General features: G+C 39.4%; 1 protein-coding gene across 7 annotated transcripts in view; it reads left to right on the forward strand.

Annotated features, from left to right (window-relative positions):
• The window catches only part of PDGFD (platelet derived growth factor D), a 280,491-nt gene that overhangs the window by 234,696 nt on the left and 25,795 nt on the right, over window positions 1-20,000 (forward strand). For 3 of the 7 annotated variants that reach the window (XM_086338255.1, XM_086338256.1, XM_086338260.1), the window contains 2 exons: window positions 3,187-3,249; window positions 10,077-10,275. In XM_086338255.1, coding sequence (XP_086194381.1) covers window positions 3,187-3,249; window positions 10,077-10,275 — 262 coding nt within the window. The remainder of the gene's footprint in view (window positions 1-3,186; window positions 3,250-10,076; window positions 10,276-20,000) is intronic. The other 4 variants (XR_015141419.1, XM_086338259.1, XM_086338258.1 and 1 more) reach the window with 2 other exon arrangements.

The following is a 20,000-nucleotide window of genomic DNA, read 5'->3' on the forward strand; positions in this document are numbered from 1 at the left end:
GTATCCATTGTCCCAAACGCCATTTATAAATAATGGCAAACCTTTGAAATAACATAAAAGAAAGTTGGTTTCTTTTAAATGTCTAATATTCATATTGCTAAGAGAAGATAAATTTATTGATACATTTTATATAGGTCTTAATGAAGTCATTTAACATTTGTTCCTATTAAAATTTCTGACTGGAATTCTGTAGTGAATAGTGAAGAAGATAGTTTTTAATAAACGGTGAAGAAGACAGTCCTTCCCAAATAGTGAAGAAGATAGTCTTTAATAAATGGTGCTGGGAAAACTAGATATTTAAATGCAAAAGAATGAAATGAGATTCCTATCTTACTCTGCTTATAGAACCTCTGTGTGTGTGTGTGTGTGTGTGTGTGTGTGTCTATGTGTGTGTGTTTGATCATGTCCAACTCTTTGTGGCCCCATGGACTGTAGCCCAGCAGGTTCCTCTGCCCGTGGAATTTTCCAGGCAGGAATACTGGAGTAGGTTGCCATTTCCTACGCCAGGGGCTCTTCCTGACCCAGGGATCGAACCCACATCTCTTGTGTCTCCTGTATTGGCAGGCAGATTCTTTACCACTTGAGCCACTGTATAGAACCTACAATAGAAGACTCTCCTTTTGGACTCTGTTCCATTTTCCTCCCCCAGGCGTACAATTACCCACGCTAGCTGCAATGATGTGAAAAATCACCACACAGATTTTTACTGAGGAATGGGCTCTGCTGGTCCAGTCATTCCAGAAGATGGCTGTGTAATATAGAGCACACTGTCTCTCTGAGAATTGGTCTTCTAATATTGTAATTAAAATAAAGAGATTATCCTTCATATCCTTTTAGCATTTTAGATAATCCTAAGAGTTCTTTCCACTTCCAAAATTTTAAGATGGTTCCGCTTCTGATTTCCATATGCCGTTGACACAATCCATTGCTTATTCAGTTAATTACACAATGCTATATATGTCCGCCATTTTTATGCTGATAATTTCCCAGTTTTATATCTCAAGTTCAGGATTTATTTTATATCTCAAGTTCATGAGGTTTATTCTCATATAACAAATGGCTTCCTGAACATGTCTACCTGGATGTTATACCAGTACTACAAATCCTTTATGTCCAACATGCCTGATTCACTAACTTTCCCCATCAACTTTCTCCTTTTTCTGTATACTCTCCTCATATTGTTTAGGTTGCTGTCTCTTTAATTGTCTTCTACTATACCATTCTAGCAAATAACCATCTGCTTACTTGTCTGCTTATCTAAGTCTACAAGACTCAGCTCAAGTTACCTTCTTAGGCAAAATTTTTCTAAGCCCACTTCCCAGGCAAGAAGAATTTCTTACTGCCTGTGGTATCTTGAGTAATATCAGAGCACCTGCCTGAGTTTGTTCACCTGTTTGTTTGTCTACATTCTGAACTCCTTGAAAGGAATTATGGTTCCTTATTTCCTTGTGATGCTATGCTCAGCTTAGAATATATCACATTAGATGATTAACAAAGATATCATGAATGAGTAAAAATGAAAATTCTCTGATCTGAGAATTGCTCATATCCCATTTTTTAATCTGAAATATATTCTCACACTAATAGCATCTCCAAGACAGGGAGAAGCCATTGGTTTTCTTGCTTATTTTGACTTGTTTACCAGTTTATGAAGACTCATATAAATGTTTACCTTCATTTGTTTGCACCCGTCCTTCCATGAGATATCAGTGTTCTTTCCATGTATATTCTGTCTTGCAGAGTGCAGAGACTTCTTTTTCCTCTCTTCCTTGAGATTGAGATTAGAATAATGATGCCCAGCCAGTTTTTAATAGATGTTCATTCCCGAACCCCACATTTGCCTTAGTTCCCTCTGGAAAACAAAGTTTCTTCTATGTAGACATTTATATATAAACCAATTGTATCATCAGCAGTTAACAAATACACTTCCAGCTCTTCAAAATGTTAATGAAATTTTTTTTTGTTGTTGTTGGGTATTGAAATTTTTTAGACACGATTCTTAGCTCTCATTCAGTAAGCACACTTGGGTGAATAAGCTGTCAGATTTGAGTGGCTGAATTTTTCTCAGCATCATCTTAAAATACCTCCTACTCCCTGATCAGGCTAGAAGAAATTAACCAAAGTGATTTATTTTAGCAGTGTCAAGAAATCACATGTGACTTGTGAAAATGATAGAGTCAGCTTTCCTTCCCATTATGTTTATAAAACTTACGGGTACTGGAATAATTAACAGACAAATCAGAAAGAACTTTGCCTTATAAGAGAAGTTTCTTTCTCTGAGGTCACAAACCCTTTAAGACTTTGAGTCTGCTCTTCACTTTCTTTCCTTGAGTGGGTAGTGCTTTGTCACTCCCACAGCCATTTCCTTCCTCCTGCCAGTCTTCCTGACATTTCTTGATAGAGTCAGGAATAGCATTTTGTCAGTTAATTCATCTTTAAAAGGTCACAGATTATCATAGACTAGCTTAGCAGAAATGAACATATTACAGAATGTAGTTCAAACCAAGTAAACATTAACACTGATAATAATTATTAATCTTTATTAGGTTCTAGTTATAATTACATCATTAATGCAGTCTGTCCTCAAAATGGCCCTGTAATTTAAGCATCTGATGTCAGCCTTTTACAGGGCTTCCCAGGCGGCTCAGCAGTAAAGAATCCACCTGCCAGTGCAGGAGATGTGAGTTTGATCTCTGGGTTGGGAAGATCCCCTGGAGGAGGAAATGGCAACCCACTCTAGTAATCCTGCCTGGAGAATCCCCATGGACAGAGGAGCCTGGTGGGTTGCAGTCCACGGGATCACAAAGAGTCAGACATGACTGAGCGTAGCTCAGCACGTCACAATGTACAAGCACATTCCTTTTGCAGAGAGGAAAAGAAGGATTGGAGAGGAGAGGCCACATGGCCAGTGGATGACTGAGTTAAAATTTGAACTCCTGTCCTCACATTTTTTTCATTTCACCAGTGTTTATAAGAATATGTGAATGCAATTGTCCATGTCTTGAATGACAAGGGCTCTTGAGGAGAGGTGCTTAAGGCAGATGGTGATCTGTTCAGCAGGCGTGTAGCCTGTATTCCCATTGTCACATAGTTGGAAGCAGATTCAGATGGCTGAGATGAAACTGTGCATGTAATGAGTTGAACAGGGGTTTGCCTGACTCGCATGGATGTTTCTTTGCCTTCTAGGAATATTTCCAACCTGCAGCAGCCTCAGAGACCAATTGGGAGTCAGTCACAAGCTCTATCTCAGTAAGTAATTTATGTTTCTGTTCCTGCAAAAACAACTGATGGAGTAGTAGCTAAGGTCAATCCTGGGATGGCCTCAGCTGCATGCAGGATCTATGGCTTGATCCAAAGCCAGATCTCAAGCATGATGCGTTCTTCCATTTCTTCGACAGTGGGCTATGTCAGATGCCCTTTTGCCTTCTCTTTCAGAAAGGTTTCCAGGAAATGTCAGTACCCATTGTAGGAACACGGGAGGCAATGACTTAAGTACTTATGAGTTTCAAAGCAGAACATTCCAACTGAAACAGGTCCAGGGCCCAAGCTCAAGTGGGGAATTTTGAAATAGTTTTTTGAATATTCCAGGGGAAGCTGTTAACCTTTGCATTTTCAATGGTCTTTTCATATGTGAAAAAGCCCCAGTGTTAATCACAAGATAAAACTTAAGTGCAAGCCAGACTTGTGTTCTGTGTGTCTTAGAAATAAAACATAATTCACCCTGAAACTTAAAATGGTTCGTGCTCCATTTGTTTCCCTCCAAATCTAGTCATTTCTCAGTATTCTGTCTACTTATCTACTTTGTACAGAAAGAGCAGGTTTTGTTTTCACCAATCCTGTGGGGAGCACTTGTGTAGCAATAAACTAAAATATGATAAATGCAGTTGTTCATTATAAGATGAAGAGCATGGAGAAAACTTGGCTATGGTTCTAAAGTATGTTAGTGTAGCTGAGTCAACGTTGATTTTTTTTTTTTTTTGCCCCTGAAGTGATAGTCAATCTTTTGTTCTTGGGGGGAGTTTTAAAAAATATCCTGAGATGCAAGGATTTCCTCTTCTATAGACTCTGTGACTCTTTAATTCACCAAGTGTGGCTGCTGGACTAGAATATGATCTGATGGAGATCAGTGTGGTCTATAATGGTGATTTTACAGAAACTTTGTTCATCTCTGATACTTGGCAATGCATGCTCTGAAATTAGCTGGGTATAGGCAATTATTGTCAGGTAGGAGACAATTAAAATAATGCTGGGGTACTGGGGAGCTGAGAGGCTAGGCAGGAGGTGTGGGCAGTTAGCGCCTGACTGACAATTTAAGGTACATTCCAGTGGCAGCTTTTCCACCAGGACCAAGAGTTCTGTTCTGTCAGGAGATCCTCTGGCTGTTCTGTCATAAGATCCTCAAGTATCTTATGCGTGATCGCTCAGGGTTGTCTCATCAGTCCTTGCCCCAAGGGCAGAAATTAATAAGCTTGAAGTCCCCCTCTAATTCAGGATAGCCCGGATGGGGGAGCCTGGCAGGCTGCCATTTATGGGGTCGCACAGAGTCAGACACAACTGAAGCGACTTAGCAGCAACAGCAGCAGGAACTCTGAAACAGAAGGATTGTCCCATCCATTTGGTGCGTCCGTGCAAGCTCAGCCTTATGTCTGAATCCACTGGAAATTCTTCTAGAGTGAGTTCTAAGTCCAGGTTCTGCTGAATCCTCTTGGAAGATTAGAGAGACCTCACTTCTTTTCTCAGCATTCTGATTTTCAAGAGCCTTCTGAAGCAGGAGCAAGAGCCCTTGGATCTCCCATTAACTTCTATGTAAACCATTCTTTGCTTCTGTTGAGACTGGTTTACAGTTTTCAGAACATTTTTTAAAACAAATTTTTATCATTTTAAAGTAATTCACTCAGCTTTTAGTTTGATTTTTATGAACATATAACAGAATCTGAATGAGATCAAATTTATAGTGCCATTGAAAGAAGCACAATCAACTAGTATTTCCCTAGTTTCAAAACTATTCAAAAATAGTTTTTAAATAATTGCCTCAGAAACAAAAATGTTCTCCATTGTTGATTAAGTCACCTAATCAGTCATAAATATTTTCTTAACCATTACTAGTGTGTTAGTCACTCAGTCATGTCTGACTCTTTGTGACCCCATGGACTGTAGCCCACCAGTCTCTTCTGTCCATGGAATTCTCCAGGCAACAATACTGGAACGTGTAGTCATTCTCTTCTCCAGTGGATCTTCCCAACCCAGGGATCAAACTCAGGTCTCCTGCATTGCAGATTCTTTACCATCTGAGCCACCAGAGAATCCCCAACCATCACTAGTATCTCAAGTCAAAACTTGAAAAAAGCAGCAAAACTCATACATAAGTTCTCTTTTACATTGTACCTATAGTTTGTATTTGCTCTTCAAACTAATACTAGAAGAGCTTAGATTCCCTCCTTATCCTCAGGGACTAAGAGCGCCTCCACAGCTTTCTCTTGGAGAGACATCTGAATGGGTACTGTTAAGACAAAGTCCAGGAAGCTCCTTGCCAGGAGGTCCCCAGAATAATTTAGGTAGCTTTGCTTGTGGTTGAATGGCTTGATTGACGTACCGTCTTTTGTCTCAAAAAAGAGGGGAAAATGTAATTTCAAAGCTTTCATATGGTGTCATGCACCTAACTTTGGCCAGTTAATTTTGATTTTATGGATCTTAGACCACATTATTGTGATACAAAGCTAATTGTAAATCATGTGGTCAGTAAGAGCCAAGTAGACTGTAGATCCAGACAATACAAAGTTGAGTGGGAATTTGGACTTGTGTTACTGAATCATAAATTTAGCTACCTTAAGCATAGTGTACCAAGAGGGTTGTGAAAGACAGAAGTAATGTGCCTTAATCAGGGTTCAGCTTCTATGAGCCATGCACACACATACACAAACACAAACACACTCCTAATTAAATGGCTGGACTGGTACCTTCACCAATCTATCTCATGTCTCTCACTTTATACTCCAGACCCCATCTGCCACTTACTCCCTGTCCCTCCCAACAACAAATTATACCAATAGTAGGGATTTATGCTCTTATAAAACCTCTTAACAATATTGCATAGGACAATATTGCATAGGAACGTGGCATGTTAGGTCCATGAATCAAGGTAAATTGGACGTGGTCAAACAGGAACAAAGTGAACATCAACATTTAGGAAGCAGTGAACTAAAATGGACTGGAATGGATTAATTTAACTCAGATGACCATTATGTCTACTACTGTGGGCAAGAATCCCTTAGAAGAAATGGAGTAGCCCACATAGTCAACAGGAGTCTGAAATGCAGTACTTGGAGGCAATCTCAAAAATGACAGAATGATCTCTGTTGGTTTCCAAGGCAAACCATTCAATATCACAGTAATCCAAGTCTATGCCCCAAATAATAATGCTGAAAAAGCTGATGTTGAGTGGTTCTATGAAGACCTACAAGACCTTCTAGAACTAACACTCAAAAAAGATGTCCTTTTCATTATAGGGGAATGAAATGCAAATGTAGGTAGTCAAGAGATATCTGGAGTAACAGACAAATTTAGCCTTGGAGTAAAAAATGAAGCAGGACAAAGGCTAATAGAGTTTTGCCAAGAGAACTCACTGATAATATCAAGCACCCTTTCCAACAACACAAGAGAAGACTCTACACATGAACATCACCAGATGGTCAATACTGAAATCAGATTGATTATATTCTTTGCAGCCAAAGATGCAGAAGCTCTCTACAGTCAGTAAAAACATGACCAGGAGCTGACTATGGCTCAGATCATGAATTCCTTATTGCCAAATACAGAATTAAATTTAAGAAAGTAGGGGAAACCACTAGAACATTCAGGGATGACCTAAGTCAAATCCCTTGTGATTATAAAGTAGACGTGACAAACAGATTCAAGGGATTTGATCTGATAGACATACTGTCTGAAGAACTATGGACAGAAGTTCATGACATTGTACAGGAGGCAGGGATCAAAACCATCCCCAAGAAAAAGAAATGCAAAAAGGCAACATGGTTGTCTGAGAAGGCCTTACAAATAGCTGGGAAACAAACAGAAGCTAAAGGCAAAGGAGAAAAGGAAAGATATACCCACGTGAATGCAGAGTTCCAAAGAATAGCAAGGAGAAATAAGAAAGCCTTCCTCAGTGAACAATGCAAAGAAATTGAAGATAACAATAGAATGGGAAAGACTAGAGATCTCTTCAAGAAAACTAGAGATACAAAGGGAATATTTCATGCAAAGATGGGCACAATAAAGGACAGAAATGGTATGAACCTAACAGAATCATAAGATATTAAGAAGAGGTGGCAAGATTACAAAGAACATCTTCATGACCCAGATAATTATGATGGTGTGATCCCTCATCTAGAGCCAGACATCCTGGAATGTGAAGTCAAGTGGGCCTTAGAAAGCATCACTATGAACAAAGCTAGTGGAGGTGATGGAATTCCAGCTGAGCTATTTCAAATCCTAAAGGATGATGCTGTGAAAGTGCTGCACTCAATATGCCAGCAAATTTGGAAAACTCAGCAGTGGCTACAGGACAGGAAAAGGTCAGTTTTCATTCCAATCCCAAAGAAGGGCAATGCCAAAGAATGCTCAAACTACCACACAATTTCACTCATCTCACATGCTAGCAAAGTAATGCTCAAAATTCTCCAAGCCAGGCTTCAGCAATATGTAAACCATGAACTTTCAAATGTTCCAGATGGATTTAGAAAAGGCAGAGGAACCAAAAATCAAATTGCCAACATCCATTGGATCATCAGAAAAGCAAGAGAGTTTCAAAGTGACATCTACTTCTGCTTTATTGACTATGCCAAAGCCTTTGACTGTGTGGATCACAATAAACTATGGAAAATTCTGAAAGAGATGGGAATACCAGACCACCTTATCTGCCTCCTGAGAAATCTGTATGCAGGCCAAGAAGCAACAGTTACAACTGGACATGGAACAACAGCCTGTTTTCAAATTGGGAAAGGAGTATGCCAAAGCTGTATATTGCCACCCTTCTTATTTAACTTAAATGCAGAGTACATCATGAGAAATGCTGGGCTGGATGAAGCACAAGCTGGAATCAAGACTGCCAAGAGAAATATCAATAATCTCAGATATGCAGATGACACCACCGGTATGGCAGAAAGTGAAGAAGAACTAAAGAGCCTCCTGGTGAAAGTGAAAGAAAGTGAAAAAGTTGGCTTAAAACTCAACATTCAGAAAACTAAGATCATGATGTGTAGTCCCATCACTTCATGGCAAATAGATGGAGAAACAATGGAAACAGTGACAGACTTTATTTTGGGGAGCTCCAAAATCACTGCACATGATGACTGTGGCCATGAGATTAAAAGACACTTGCTCCTTGGAAGAAAAGCTATTTTCTTCCACACACAAACCTAGACAGCATATTAAAAAGCAGAAACATGGCTTTGTCAACAAATGTCCATCTAGTCAAAGCTATAGTTTTTCCAGTAGTCATGTATGGATGTGAGAGTTAGGCTATAAAGAAAGATCAGTGCTGAAGAATTGATGCTTTTGAATTGTGATGTTGGAGAAGACTCTTTAGAGTTTCTTGGACTTCAAGGAGATCCAACCAGTCCATCCTAAAGGAAATCAGTCCTGAATAGTCATTGGAAGGATTGATGCTGGAGCTGAAATTCCAATAGTTGGCTACCTGATGCGAAGAACTGACTGATTGGAAAAGACCCTGATGCTGGGAGTGATTGAAGGTGGGATGAGCCAGGGTCGACAAAAGATGAAATGGTTGGATGGCATCACCAACTCAATGGACCGGAGTTTGAATAAGCTCCCGAAGTTGGTGATGGACAGGGAGGCCTGGCATGCTGTAGTCCATGGGATTGCAAAGAGTTGGACATGACTGAACAACTGAACTAAACTGAAAACCTCATAATTTTCCCCAAGAGTAAGTGTCACTTGGGAATCTTTGGATCTTGATTTTTTAAAAAGCATTCACCTGAAAGTCTGAAAATAATTGTGGGCTTTGCTGTCTGGGACTTTATAATGCATATGCATATTATTTCTCTTTAGGAATACAGCTAAGTTTCAGAAATGTAAGTTTTCATTAATTTTTATTTTCCTATAGAGATATGAGATACTTGCCCTTGGGGGATATTATTTGTTTAGCAGTTTCTTTAAAGACATTTAGAAAACATTGGAGACTATGCTTTCCATTCCCTTGTTAATGGGTCATCAATTTTTACAGAGGTGTTTGACTCATGGCTCATTTACCTCAAGATTGTACAGCGTTAGTGAAGTAAGTGCTTAGAAATTTATATGGGAATATATTCCATGGCAAAATGCATAATCCCTTCCAGACTTTCTATAATGTTGCATTCCCCACTTAAAGAGTATTCCTGAGAATGTTTTAATGGCAACAGGGATCCCTAGCAACTATAGCACTGAAAGTACATACACACACACACAAAATGCGTATACACACACATACACACCCAAGTGAATCTTCCAGTCTTAAGTCAAGGGAGCCAGTTTCATGGCTTATTATTCTTGTTGACAATAAGATGCTTAAAGTACCAAATTTTACCAAGGTATTTCCAGAGTAAATTTAAACACTGCTCACGTCTATTATGGTAGGTGAGCTGTAAAGAGGGGGCATTAAAGCTAAGCAAGGGATATGAAATGGATTACTCACAGTTTGCATGGAAGATGAAAGGAGTTCATACTTTACCTATTACCATTATTTGTTGATATGGATATGATGATTTGGGACTTTAAACCAAGAAATTTAATGACTTGTTTTGATATTTCCATTTATCTGGTATCATTTTTAATGATTACAGTTCAGATAAGCTGGGTATTTTATGATCTTCCTGTTTTTGATTTGCAGTAAAGCAAATGCCTATGATTTACCAAGCAATTATTTAGGAATATGGCAAGACTACGGCACAGGGGCTCAGCATGATATTTATATATGTGATGTCTTATAATCAGAAGTCTGTGTTCCTTCCATAAGGTTGTGTGACTTGTATTTCATAGCAATGCACTTTTTCTGAGTACACTGAGCTGTATGTCACTCTTAGGGGATATCCTATCACTCTCCATCAGTAACGGACCCCACTCTCACTGCGGATGCTCTGGACAAGACGATTGCAGAATTTGATACTGTGGAAGACCTGCTCAAGCACTTCAATCCAGAATCATGGCAAGAAGATCTTGAGAATCTGTATTTGGATACCCCTCATCATCGAGGCAGATCGTATCATGACAGGAAGTCAAAAGGTAAGAAACAGATACAGTTCTTCATAAGCAGATACAAGTACTAACAGTAACAAGTAAGAATTTGCAATGCAATATATTTAATACACTTAAATCAGATGAGTATTGTTAGCCCATTATTATATATCTTTTCACAGAACTTTCAAATGATGTTCTGTATTTTGCCCAAACTGTGTTGTTTGTATGGGACTAAGAAAGACTTGAGTCAGTCAAAGTTTGGAGCTAGAAAAGACCTTATAAAATCATCTGGATCAACTTTGTGCTTCTTGGCAAACAAGGTATTTTTAGTCCCACCATAAACAGTAGAGGTGACCAAAGTCAGGGGAGCTGGATAACTCTTCAATGGCTGCATGGCAATGGAGAGGAAAGGAGAATCATGGTCTCTTGCCTCCAATGGCAGTGCGTGTGTAACAGTCCTCTGTGTCTCTCTGATGGATGTGAGTGTTGAATTAGCCCAGGATTCAGTCAGTGTTCGCAGGAGAGGCTCCTGGTAAAGCAGTGTTCAAAAATCTGGAAGATTCCAACTCTACTCATTCAGTGTCCATTCCAAAAAATTTTATAAGGTCCTAACCATAGGCTTGGCATCCTTGGTAGTTCATAGGATGTAAAGGTCCCAAGAAAGAAACACAGATCCAGGATATTTTGCACAAGTGTGAGGGCACACATTCAGCTGGAAGGTTCAGAAAAACACAGTGAAGGGAGGAAAAAAGAATATTCAGCAGAGTTAAAACATCAAAAGTTAAAACCATAGTACTTAAGCTATTAAAAATAGGATGCTGCATCTGGGTAATATGTTTTTAGGATGTGAGTGTTTATTTGAATGTTTAACTCAAATTAGTAGAGAAATAGTTTGTAATTACCTCTTATTGAATAAAAGTATAATTTCTAGTCTGTTATGTTCTTGCTTCATTTGATAAGATTTGTTATTATTAACATTTTTGGAAGTCTTATAAGGCTGACTTGCATCACAGATGTAAAGATATTTAATACAGTATACCCTATTTCTTTGTAGTAACAGAGGTCCTTTTAAAGAGAAGGGATAGATTGCCCACTCCAGAATTATTGAGCTTCCCTGGTGGCTCAGATGGTAAAGAATCCACCTACAGTGCGGGAGACCTGGATTCAATCCCTGGGTTGGGAAGATCCCCTGGAGAAGGGAAAGGCTACCTACGCCAGTATTCTGTCCTGGAAAATTCCATGTACAAAGGAGCCTAGCAAGCCACAATCCATGGGGTTGCAAAGAGTGGGACACGACTGAGCAACTTTCACTTTCAGGAATTGTGAACCTGGGCCCTTTTACAGATAATGTTTGTGCTGGTGAGGGCAATCTGTTAGAACATGTAGGCTGAAGCAACTAATTAGTTAACTCCTGCCTAAATCTGCTACTTATGGCTTAGGTCATAATCTTATATACTTAAATTGCACAGCTAAGTGGGGACAACAGAGTCACTGGTGGCCCTGATGTTATGGAAATACGCTGTATGCCTGTGTGAGTGCTAAGTCACTTTAGTCGCGTCTGACTCTTTGCGACACTATGGGCTGTAGCCCACCAGGCTCCTCTGTCCATGGGATTCTCCGGACAAGAATACTGCAGTAGGTTGCCATTTCCTTCTCCAGGGGATCTTCCCAACCCAGGGATGGAACCCAAGTCTCTTGCATCTCCTCCATTGGCAGGCAGGTTCTTTACCACTAGCACCGCCTAGGATGTCACATGCAGGACAGTGTAACTCTCAAATCAGATTTCCTCAGTGCTCACTTTGTATCCAACACAAAAAAGAAAATGCTTTTTTATAAGGCATTGCTGTCTTTGGATCTCTATTAGGTCAACTTGAAAGAAAATAAAATATTCATGATGCTTTGAGAACCCCAGAAAAAAATATTAAAATGGCATTAGACAAAGAAATGATAAAACTTGACTATATCTTCAAGTATCTTAACCATGACAGCTATTTGAGAGTCAGCCCTACTTGACACCTATTTTTTTGAAATACTAAAATTTAAAAATCACCTAGATTCATTACTTATTTTTCCCCAGATATTATGTTGAGTTAGAAGCAAGGCATCTTGGTTCAAATCCTAACCCTGCCACTTACAAGTTTTGTGATTATTTTCAGCTAATCATTGATTGTTCCTGAGCCTCAGTTTCCTCATTGGCAATGTGGGTATGATAATACCTACTTTCAGGAATTGTTAGAAGTGCCATCCAAAGCACCTGACATACAGTACTTGCTCAAGAGATGTTAGCCAGCTGTAGTTACTGAGATTTCTGAAATGACTGCTTCACTTCCTTGATGGAGTCTTTATTGTCCCTTGTTTTCTCTCCGTGAAGCCCACCACTCCAGACTTCTCAAGTTTGGAGTACATGAGATGCTACAGCATTTATTTGTCCAACTACTGCATTGCTGTTGCATCTCTGTATTTTCTCTAAGAGGGCTTCCCTGGTGACTCAGATAATTAAAAAAAAAAAAATCTGCCTGCAATGCAGGAGACGTGGTTTGATCCCTCAGTTGGGAAGGTTCCCTGGAGAAGGGAATGTCAACCTATGCCAGTATTCTTGCCTGGAGAATCCCATGGACAGAGGAGCCTGGTGGGCTACAGTCCATGGCGTCGCAAAGAGTTAGATATGACTGAGCAATGTGAGATCCTAGGACCTAAGTGTTTCAACTGTGGCTGAATGTTAAGTCACCTGGGGAGCTTTAACAAAATACAGGTGCCTAGTGCTGTCCCAGTCACATGGACTCAGAAACTCTGAGGGCGAGCCTGGGGCACTGATACTATTTTATGGCTCCTAGGAGATTGAGTAGATCCCCTCTGGCCTAGAGTTGGACATAACTGAGTGACTTTCACTTTGAGACAGATCCTCAGAGGCACTCAGGGTTGAGGGATTGTTCATCCTCTATCTTCAGTAAGTTGATACAAATAGAAAGCATCACTACGAACAAAGCTAGTGGAGGTGATGGAATTCCAGTTGAGCTATTCCAAATCCTGAAAGATGATGCTGTGAAAGTGCTGCACTCAATATGCCAGCAAATTTGGAAAACTCAGCAGTGGCCACAGGACTGGAAAAGGTCAGTTTTCATTCCAGTCCCAAATAAGAGCAATGCCAAAGAATGCTCAAACTACCGCACAATTGCACTCATCTCACACGCTAGTTAAGTAATGCTCAAAATTCTCCAAGCCAGGCTTCAGCAATATGTGAACCGTGAACTTCCTGATGTTCAAGCTGGTTTTAGAAAAGGCAGAGGAACCAGAGACCAAATTGTCAACATCTGCTGGATCATCGAAAAAGCAAGAGAGTTCCAGAAAAACATCTATTTCTGCTTTATTGACTATGCCAAAGCCTTTGACTGTGTGGATCACAATGAACTGTGGACAATTCTGAAAGAGATGGGAATACCAGACCACCTGATCTGCCTCTTGAGAAATTTGTATACAGGTCAGGAAGCAACAGTTAGAACTGGACATGGAACAACGGACTGGTTCCAAATAGGAAAAGGAGTACGTCAAGGCTGTATATTGTCACCCTGTTTATTTAACTTATATGCAGAGTACATCATGAGAAATGCTGGACTGGAAGAAACACAAGCTGGAATCAAGATTGCCGGGAGAAATATCAATAACCTCAGATATGCAGATGACACCACCCTTATGGCAGAAAGTGAAGAGGAACTCAAAAGCCTCTTGATGAAAGTGAAAGTGGAGAGTGAAAAAGTTGGCTTAAAGCTCAACATTCAGAAAACGAAGATCATGGCATCTGGTCCCACCACTTCATGAGAAATAGATGGGGAAACAGTGGAAACAGTGTCAGACTTTATTTTTCTGGGCTCCAAAATCACTACAGATGGTGACTGCAGCCATGAAATTAAAAGATGCTTGCTCCTTGGAAGGAAAGTTATGACCAACCTAGATAGCATATTCAAAAGCAGAGACATTACTTTGCCAACAAAGGTCCGTCTAGTCAAGGCTATGTGGTCATGTATGGATGTGAGAGTTGGACTGTGAAGAAGGCTGAGCACCGAAGAATTGATGCTTTTGAACTGTGGTGTTGGAGAAGACTCTTGAGAGTCCCTTGGACTGCAAAGAGATCCAACCAGTCCATTCTGAAGGAGATCAGCCCTGGGATTTCTTTGGAAGGAATGATGCTAAAGCTGAAACTCCAGTACTTTGGCCACCTCATGGGAAGAGTTGACTCATTGGAAAAGACTCTGATGCCGGGAGGGATTGGGGGCAGGAGGAGAAGGGGACGACAGAGGATGAGATAGCTGGATGGTATCACTGACTCATGAACATGAGTCTGAGTGAACTCCGGGAGTTGGTGATGGACAGGGAGGCCTGGTGTGCTGCGATTCATGGGGTCGCAAAGAGTCGGACACAACTGAGCGACTGATCTGATCTGATCTGATCTGCCACATTGGAAAAGACCCTGATGCTGGGAAAGATTGAGAGCAGGAGAAGAAGGGGGTGACAGAGGACAAGATGGTTGGATGGCATCACTGATTTAATGGACATGAGTTTGAGCAAGCTCAGGGAGATAGTTGTGAAGGACAGGGAAGTGGATATGCTGCAGTCCATGGACTTGAAAAGAGTCAGACATGAGTTAGTGACTAAACAACTATAATAACTGACATATTTTAGCTGTTCAATTAGTGTTTGTGAAATTGGAGATATTAATACTTTAGTATATTTCTAAAATTTATAGAAACCCACCCCATAGAGTTAGGCTTGTGCCTTTCTTAAGAATGCCTTTGGTTACTGAAATAACCTTGCTAAAGTATTCAAGGCAACATTCTGCTGATTTCTGACAAAGTAAACATTTATCTCCCCTGTTGGCTTAGATTCCATTTTTCAATCTCTTATTTAAAATGGCTCTAAGGCAGATCTGTACCCTTTCACTGAACGCTGGCAAGTCACTGTTGTCTCTATACTTGTGTAACTGTGCTGATCTAATTGTTTATCATTCCCCTGATGCTGAACCACCTGCATGTATCACAGAAGCAAAGGAAGTCACGTTTAATATTTCAGCTGTTATTGTAGGCTTTTGCTACTTAAAAATATAAATCCATGGTTTTTATCCTGATGTATAAGAAATGGGATAGTGAATAAATGAGTGAAAACCAAAAAATGGTTATAGATGATAGAGGTCCATTAGATGTCAAATAAAATATGAACTTCATAGGATTTCTAAAACCTTTTCTACTATCAGTATTTGTTGCTGTTCTTCAGTCACTGAGTCATGTCTGACCCTTTGCAACCCCCATGAACTTTAGCCTGCCTGCCTCCTCTGTCCGTGGGATTTCTCAAGCAAGAATGCTGGAGTGGGTTGCCATTCCCTTCTCCATGGGCTCTTCCTGACCCAGGGATTGAGCCTGCATCTGCTGTATTGGCAGGCTGATTCTTTACCATTGAGCCACCTGGGAAGCCCTTATAATAATCTTTTAATGATGTTATGTAGAAACAAATTTGCCATTTGTGAATATCTATTGAGCATCCTTTTTTCTGATTTGCCCAGACTGATCAAAAGTGGAATTTTTCATGATATCAAATTTTTCATGATATCAAATCTAAATTTTTCATGATATCAAAGAACAAGATTCTAAAATTGAATGTGTTTAAACACTACTCTCAGGATTGCTACAAGGTCCTCCCTCCAGTTGATGGCTGAGAAGTGGAGCTTCTCACAGCCACACTGCCCTTCTGCACCAACCCTAAGTTGAACTGGCTTCTGAAGGCAGTTTTTTTTCACTTGTCTCCAGTCTATTTTCCAGGCAAATGTGATGAAGTCACCTCTGACTTGAATACAAAACAAGGTTGTTAAATATTAAGCACGATTCATGGAATTGAATTTTGCCTAAAAGGGCTTCCCTGGTAGCTCAGCTGGTAAAGAATCTGCCTGCAATGCAGGAGACCCCAGTTCAATTCCTGGGTCAGGAAGATCCCCTGGCTGAGCAACTGACACACACACACCTCACCTCTGCATCCCAAATCAAGCTTTGCCTGGTAACACATGGAGTCACAAACAGACACGCCTGAGTGACTCAACAACAACAAAAGCCACATACACATCCTGAGAGTAATGTTTAAACAAATGGAGGTTATGCTCCTTGATGGGGTCTTATTTTTCAGTTCACAAGATGTCTGCTGCAGTTCACATATTAAGCAGTCAGGGGTCAAGAGGGGATTTAAACCTACTTAGAGCCCAGTGTTCTCTAACTAATTATAGAATTTCCTTACTCTTTACTGACCAGAGAAGAGCTTTATTCCTCACTGGGCTTTTCCCCTTCATGTTGTTTCTAGCCTCCAAGGAAATCACATACTTATCTTCCAACTCAGTCATGAATTAGAAAACAGTTTTTAAAAATATTTTATACATCATTTGTATACTGTACCAGAAAGGTTTCTTTGCATATCTGGTTTGTGTATTTCCCTGTATTGTTCCTCAATGGAAGCAAATATAAACTTTAAAGGACCCTAAAATGAAGCTGTTTGCTGACAAAACTGATTGCTTCCTTGTCACATTCCTGATTAAATTTTCTTAGAGAATATTTTTAAAGCCTGATTGAGGGTGTCAGATCTGGGTTCAATTTCCAATACTTCCACTCAAAAGCTGCGTGACCTTGGTGAGCCTCTTGTGTCTTATCTGTAGAATGGAGAGATGGGGGTGGTGGTGATGATAACAGCGTACACTTTGCAGGATTTTTGTGAAAATAAAATGAAGTCAGGCATGTGTGAGCAGCAAGCAGAGTGCCTGGCCCACTGTAACTTGTTTAGTTAATGACATTTTCCTTTGTGACTTGAGATTTGGGCATCTTGAGACTCTTTCTTTGTCTCCTGCCTTCCCCTCCTTCCCCTGCTCCCCTCATCACCCTCACTTCCTGTAATATGACACCCACTCAGCAATGTCAGAACAAGAACAGACCTAACCACCTGCTTAGACAAGAATAGACCTAACCTCCCCAAGCTAGTTCTTTGGGGAACTGGTTCTCCCTGGTCAAGGCTTCCTGTGCAGGAAATGCATCATAATCAGCCTGATCCTGCTGCCCTCTGCCCTATACAGTCATCCCTTGTCACTTTCTGAGCAACAGCATCTAATCATGTAGGATGATGGTGTCACACGAATGTGGTGTCACAAACGTGGAGCGTTCTGAGCCCTGCCCGTCATGAGTCTGGGGCTTGGTGTCCCCTCCGACACTGTTCCTTCTTTTTGTAGAGCTATATTTTAGCCGTCAGCCAAAATGGAACCAGTGGAGGCATAGCCGCAGTCTTGTTAGTTAACAAGTTGGTTCAGTGAGTAAAATCAAATAGCTCAACTGAAAATCCAGTCAAATCATTGTAGACCATAACAGAAGACCCTCAAGTGCCTAATAACATAAAGGAACAAGAAAGTAAAAAGCACTGAATTTGATAAAAAGTGAAATAATTTCTATAAATGTCACATTAAATGAATAAAATTAAGGAAAATTCAGAACAATCTTTTTAAAAAAACTTTAATAATATATTTTTGTTTCCTTCTAACATTTTTCTGCATACATGTATTTATTGAGTAATTGCAATTGAAATATTTTATATATATATATCATTTTTTCCAAATAAAATGCTAATGTGTTATATTTTTAAAAAATTAAAAAAAATAAAATAAAATTGAATGTGAATATATAGATCACAAAATTATATAAACACTAAAATATAAATACACTAGGTGAAGAACTTGTAAAGTAGAAAAGAGTTAATATATTTAAATTAAATTTTATGCTTTGCTTCTACTGTTATTTGAAGGGAGATTAGGTGACAGTGATGTTTTACTTCTCCTTAAGAAAAGACTTGAAAATGGGAAGTTAAAAGTTTATTAAGGATATTAAAAGTTTAGAGAGAAGAGGGAGGGAAAGGAGACATAACACCGCCAAGTACTGAAGCCAGAATTTCAGTGCATAAGGTCCACTTTTTTTCAAATTCACAAGTAATAGATAAGCAAAAACTTGTCTATAAAAGCTTCTGGACTGATGATATTAGGACAAGTTAATATATACAACTTTCAGTTTCCTAGGGGGTAATGGAGAAAAGGGTAGCATGGATAATTGATATCTGTAAATAACTAGAGTTCCAAAACCCAATTTTTGCCAATAATTTCAACCCTAAAGCTGCTCAAAGTTGTAAAATAAGTCATTTGAAATTCAAGTTGCATTTATTTCTTCTGATGAACATGCTAACAACATAGCAAATTTGCACATAATTAGGTAAAAAATTATATGGATGTTCTACAAACCATGCAATTACTCTCTGAATCCTTGCATAACCACTATGTGCCTATACTTGTGTTCAGTCACAAGTCATGTTCAACTCCTTGTGACCCCATGGACTAGAGCCAGCCAGGCTCCTTTGTCCATGAGAATGCTGGAGTGGGTTGCCATTTTCTTCTCCAGGGGACCTTCCCAATCCAGGGATCAACCATATCTCCTGCATTTGCAAGTGGATTCTTTACCAATGAGCCACCAGGGAAGTCAAGGAAGTATGACCACTGAAGTTAACAGAAATTATAATATGATTCCTTAAAAAAAAAAGACTTTTAAGTTTATGGGCAGTGTATTTACTCAAGTATATAGCACAAAATCTGACATCTCAACATGGAAAAACTGTTGGTCTTAAATTCTACTAGACTGGGCATTGAGAAGTGACTTATGGGAATTAACAATGTGAGATCCATTTTTTTTTTTAACTTATTCCAGGAGAGCATGACTTTCCTGAATTATGGTGTGTTTGTATGGCTGAGCTGGTAAAGAATCTGCCTGCAGTGTGGAAGACCTGGGTTCAATCCCTGGGTTGGGAAGATCCCCTGGAGGAGGGAAAGGCTACCCACTCCAGTATTTTGGCCTGGAGAATTCCATGGACTGTGTAGTCCATGAGGTCGCAAAGAGTCGGACACAACTGAGCAAATTTCTCTTTCACTTTTGCCATAGAAAACCCAATAGTAAGAGGGAAACCTATTTTAATAGCTTGTGTTGTGATTGAAATATGGATATAATTGTTGAGGCATTCCAACTTAGTAGTTCTGAACAACAATAATGCTTGACAAAAATACATTTTCCCCAAAGATTTGCCATTTATTGATACATGAGCTGAATTTGATGTGCATGCCTCTTTAAAAATCAGTAAGTTAATATTGAGTGAATCAAGCATACTAATATTAAATTGATTCCAGATGACACAGTTTGAAATATATGATTTTCACAGATTCTAAATGGTTAGATGTTGTAACTCTGTGACAGTTACCAACCCATTCCCCAGGATCTTATATCAATTCTGTGATTTCTTACATGATGTTATTTTTCTATAAGATCTAAAACACTCTTTAATATTAAAACAATTTATTGGTAAATAACTGGCATAAGAAGCTGAGGATTAAATTAAATAGATATGTTTCATATAAAATGTTAGAACTGGCTCTGAATTCTTTTAGATGCAAATATCTTTTATTTTTAAATTAGTCACTTAGTGTTATTTTTGGTCATGCCCTTGCATACTAACTAGAAAGAGGTAACTCGCTCTTCCAAAAATGATTCAGAATGTAGGAAATAATTTCAGTGTATTAAGATATGAACGTATTTTTAAAATGAGCTAGTCAATGTAAATCAAATGCTTACACCTTTCTCTTTGCCTGTTTAATATCTGAGTAAGAATTTGCAGAAAGTCCTTGACTCTATGGATGAATTGGGTAAGGCAGTCTTGAGATGTCA

Source organism: Bos grunniens, chromosome 15, assembly GCF_055505025.1.
Source record: "Bos grunniens cultivar Pamir isolate PY7600 chromosome 15, Bosgru_T2T1.0, whole genome shotgun sequence".
Lineage (NCBI taxonomy): Eukaryota > Metazoa > Chordata > Mammalia > Artiodactyla > Bovidae > Bos > Bos grunniens.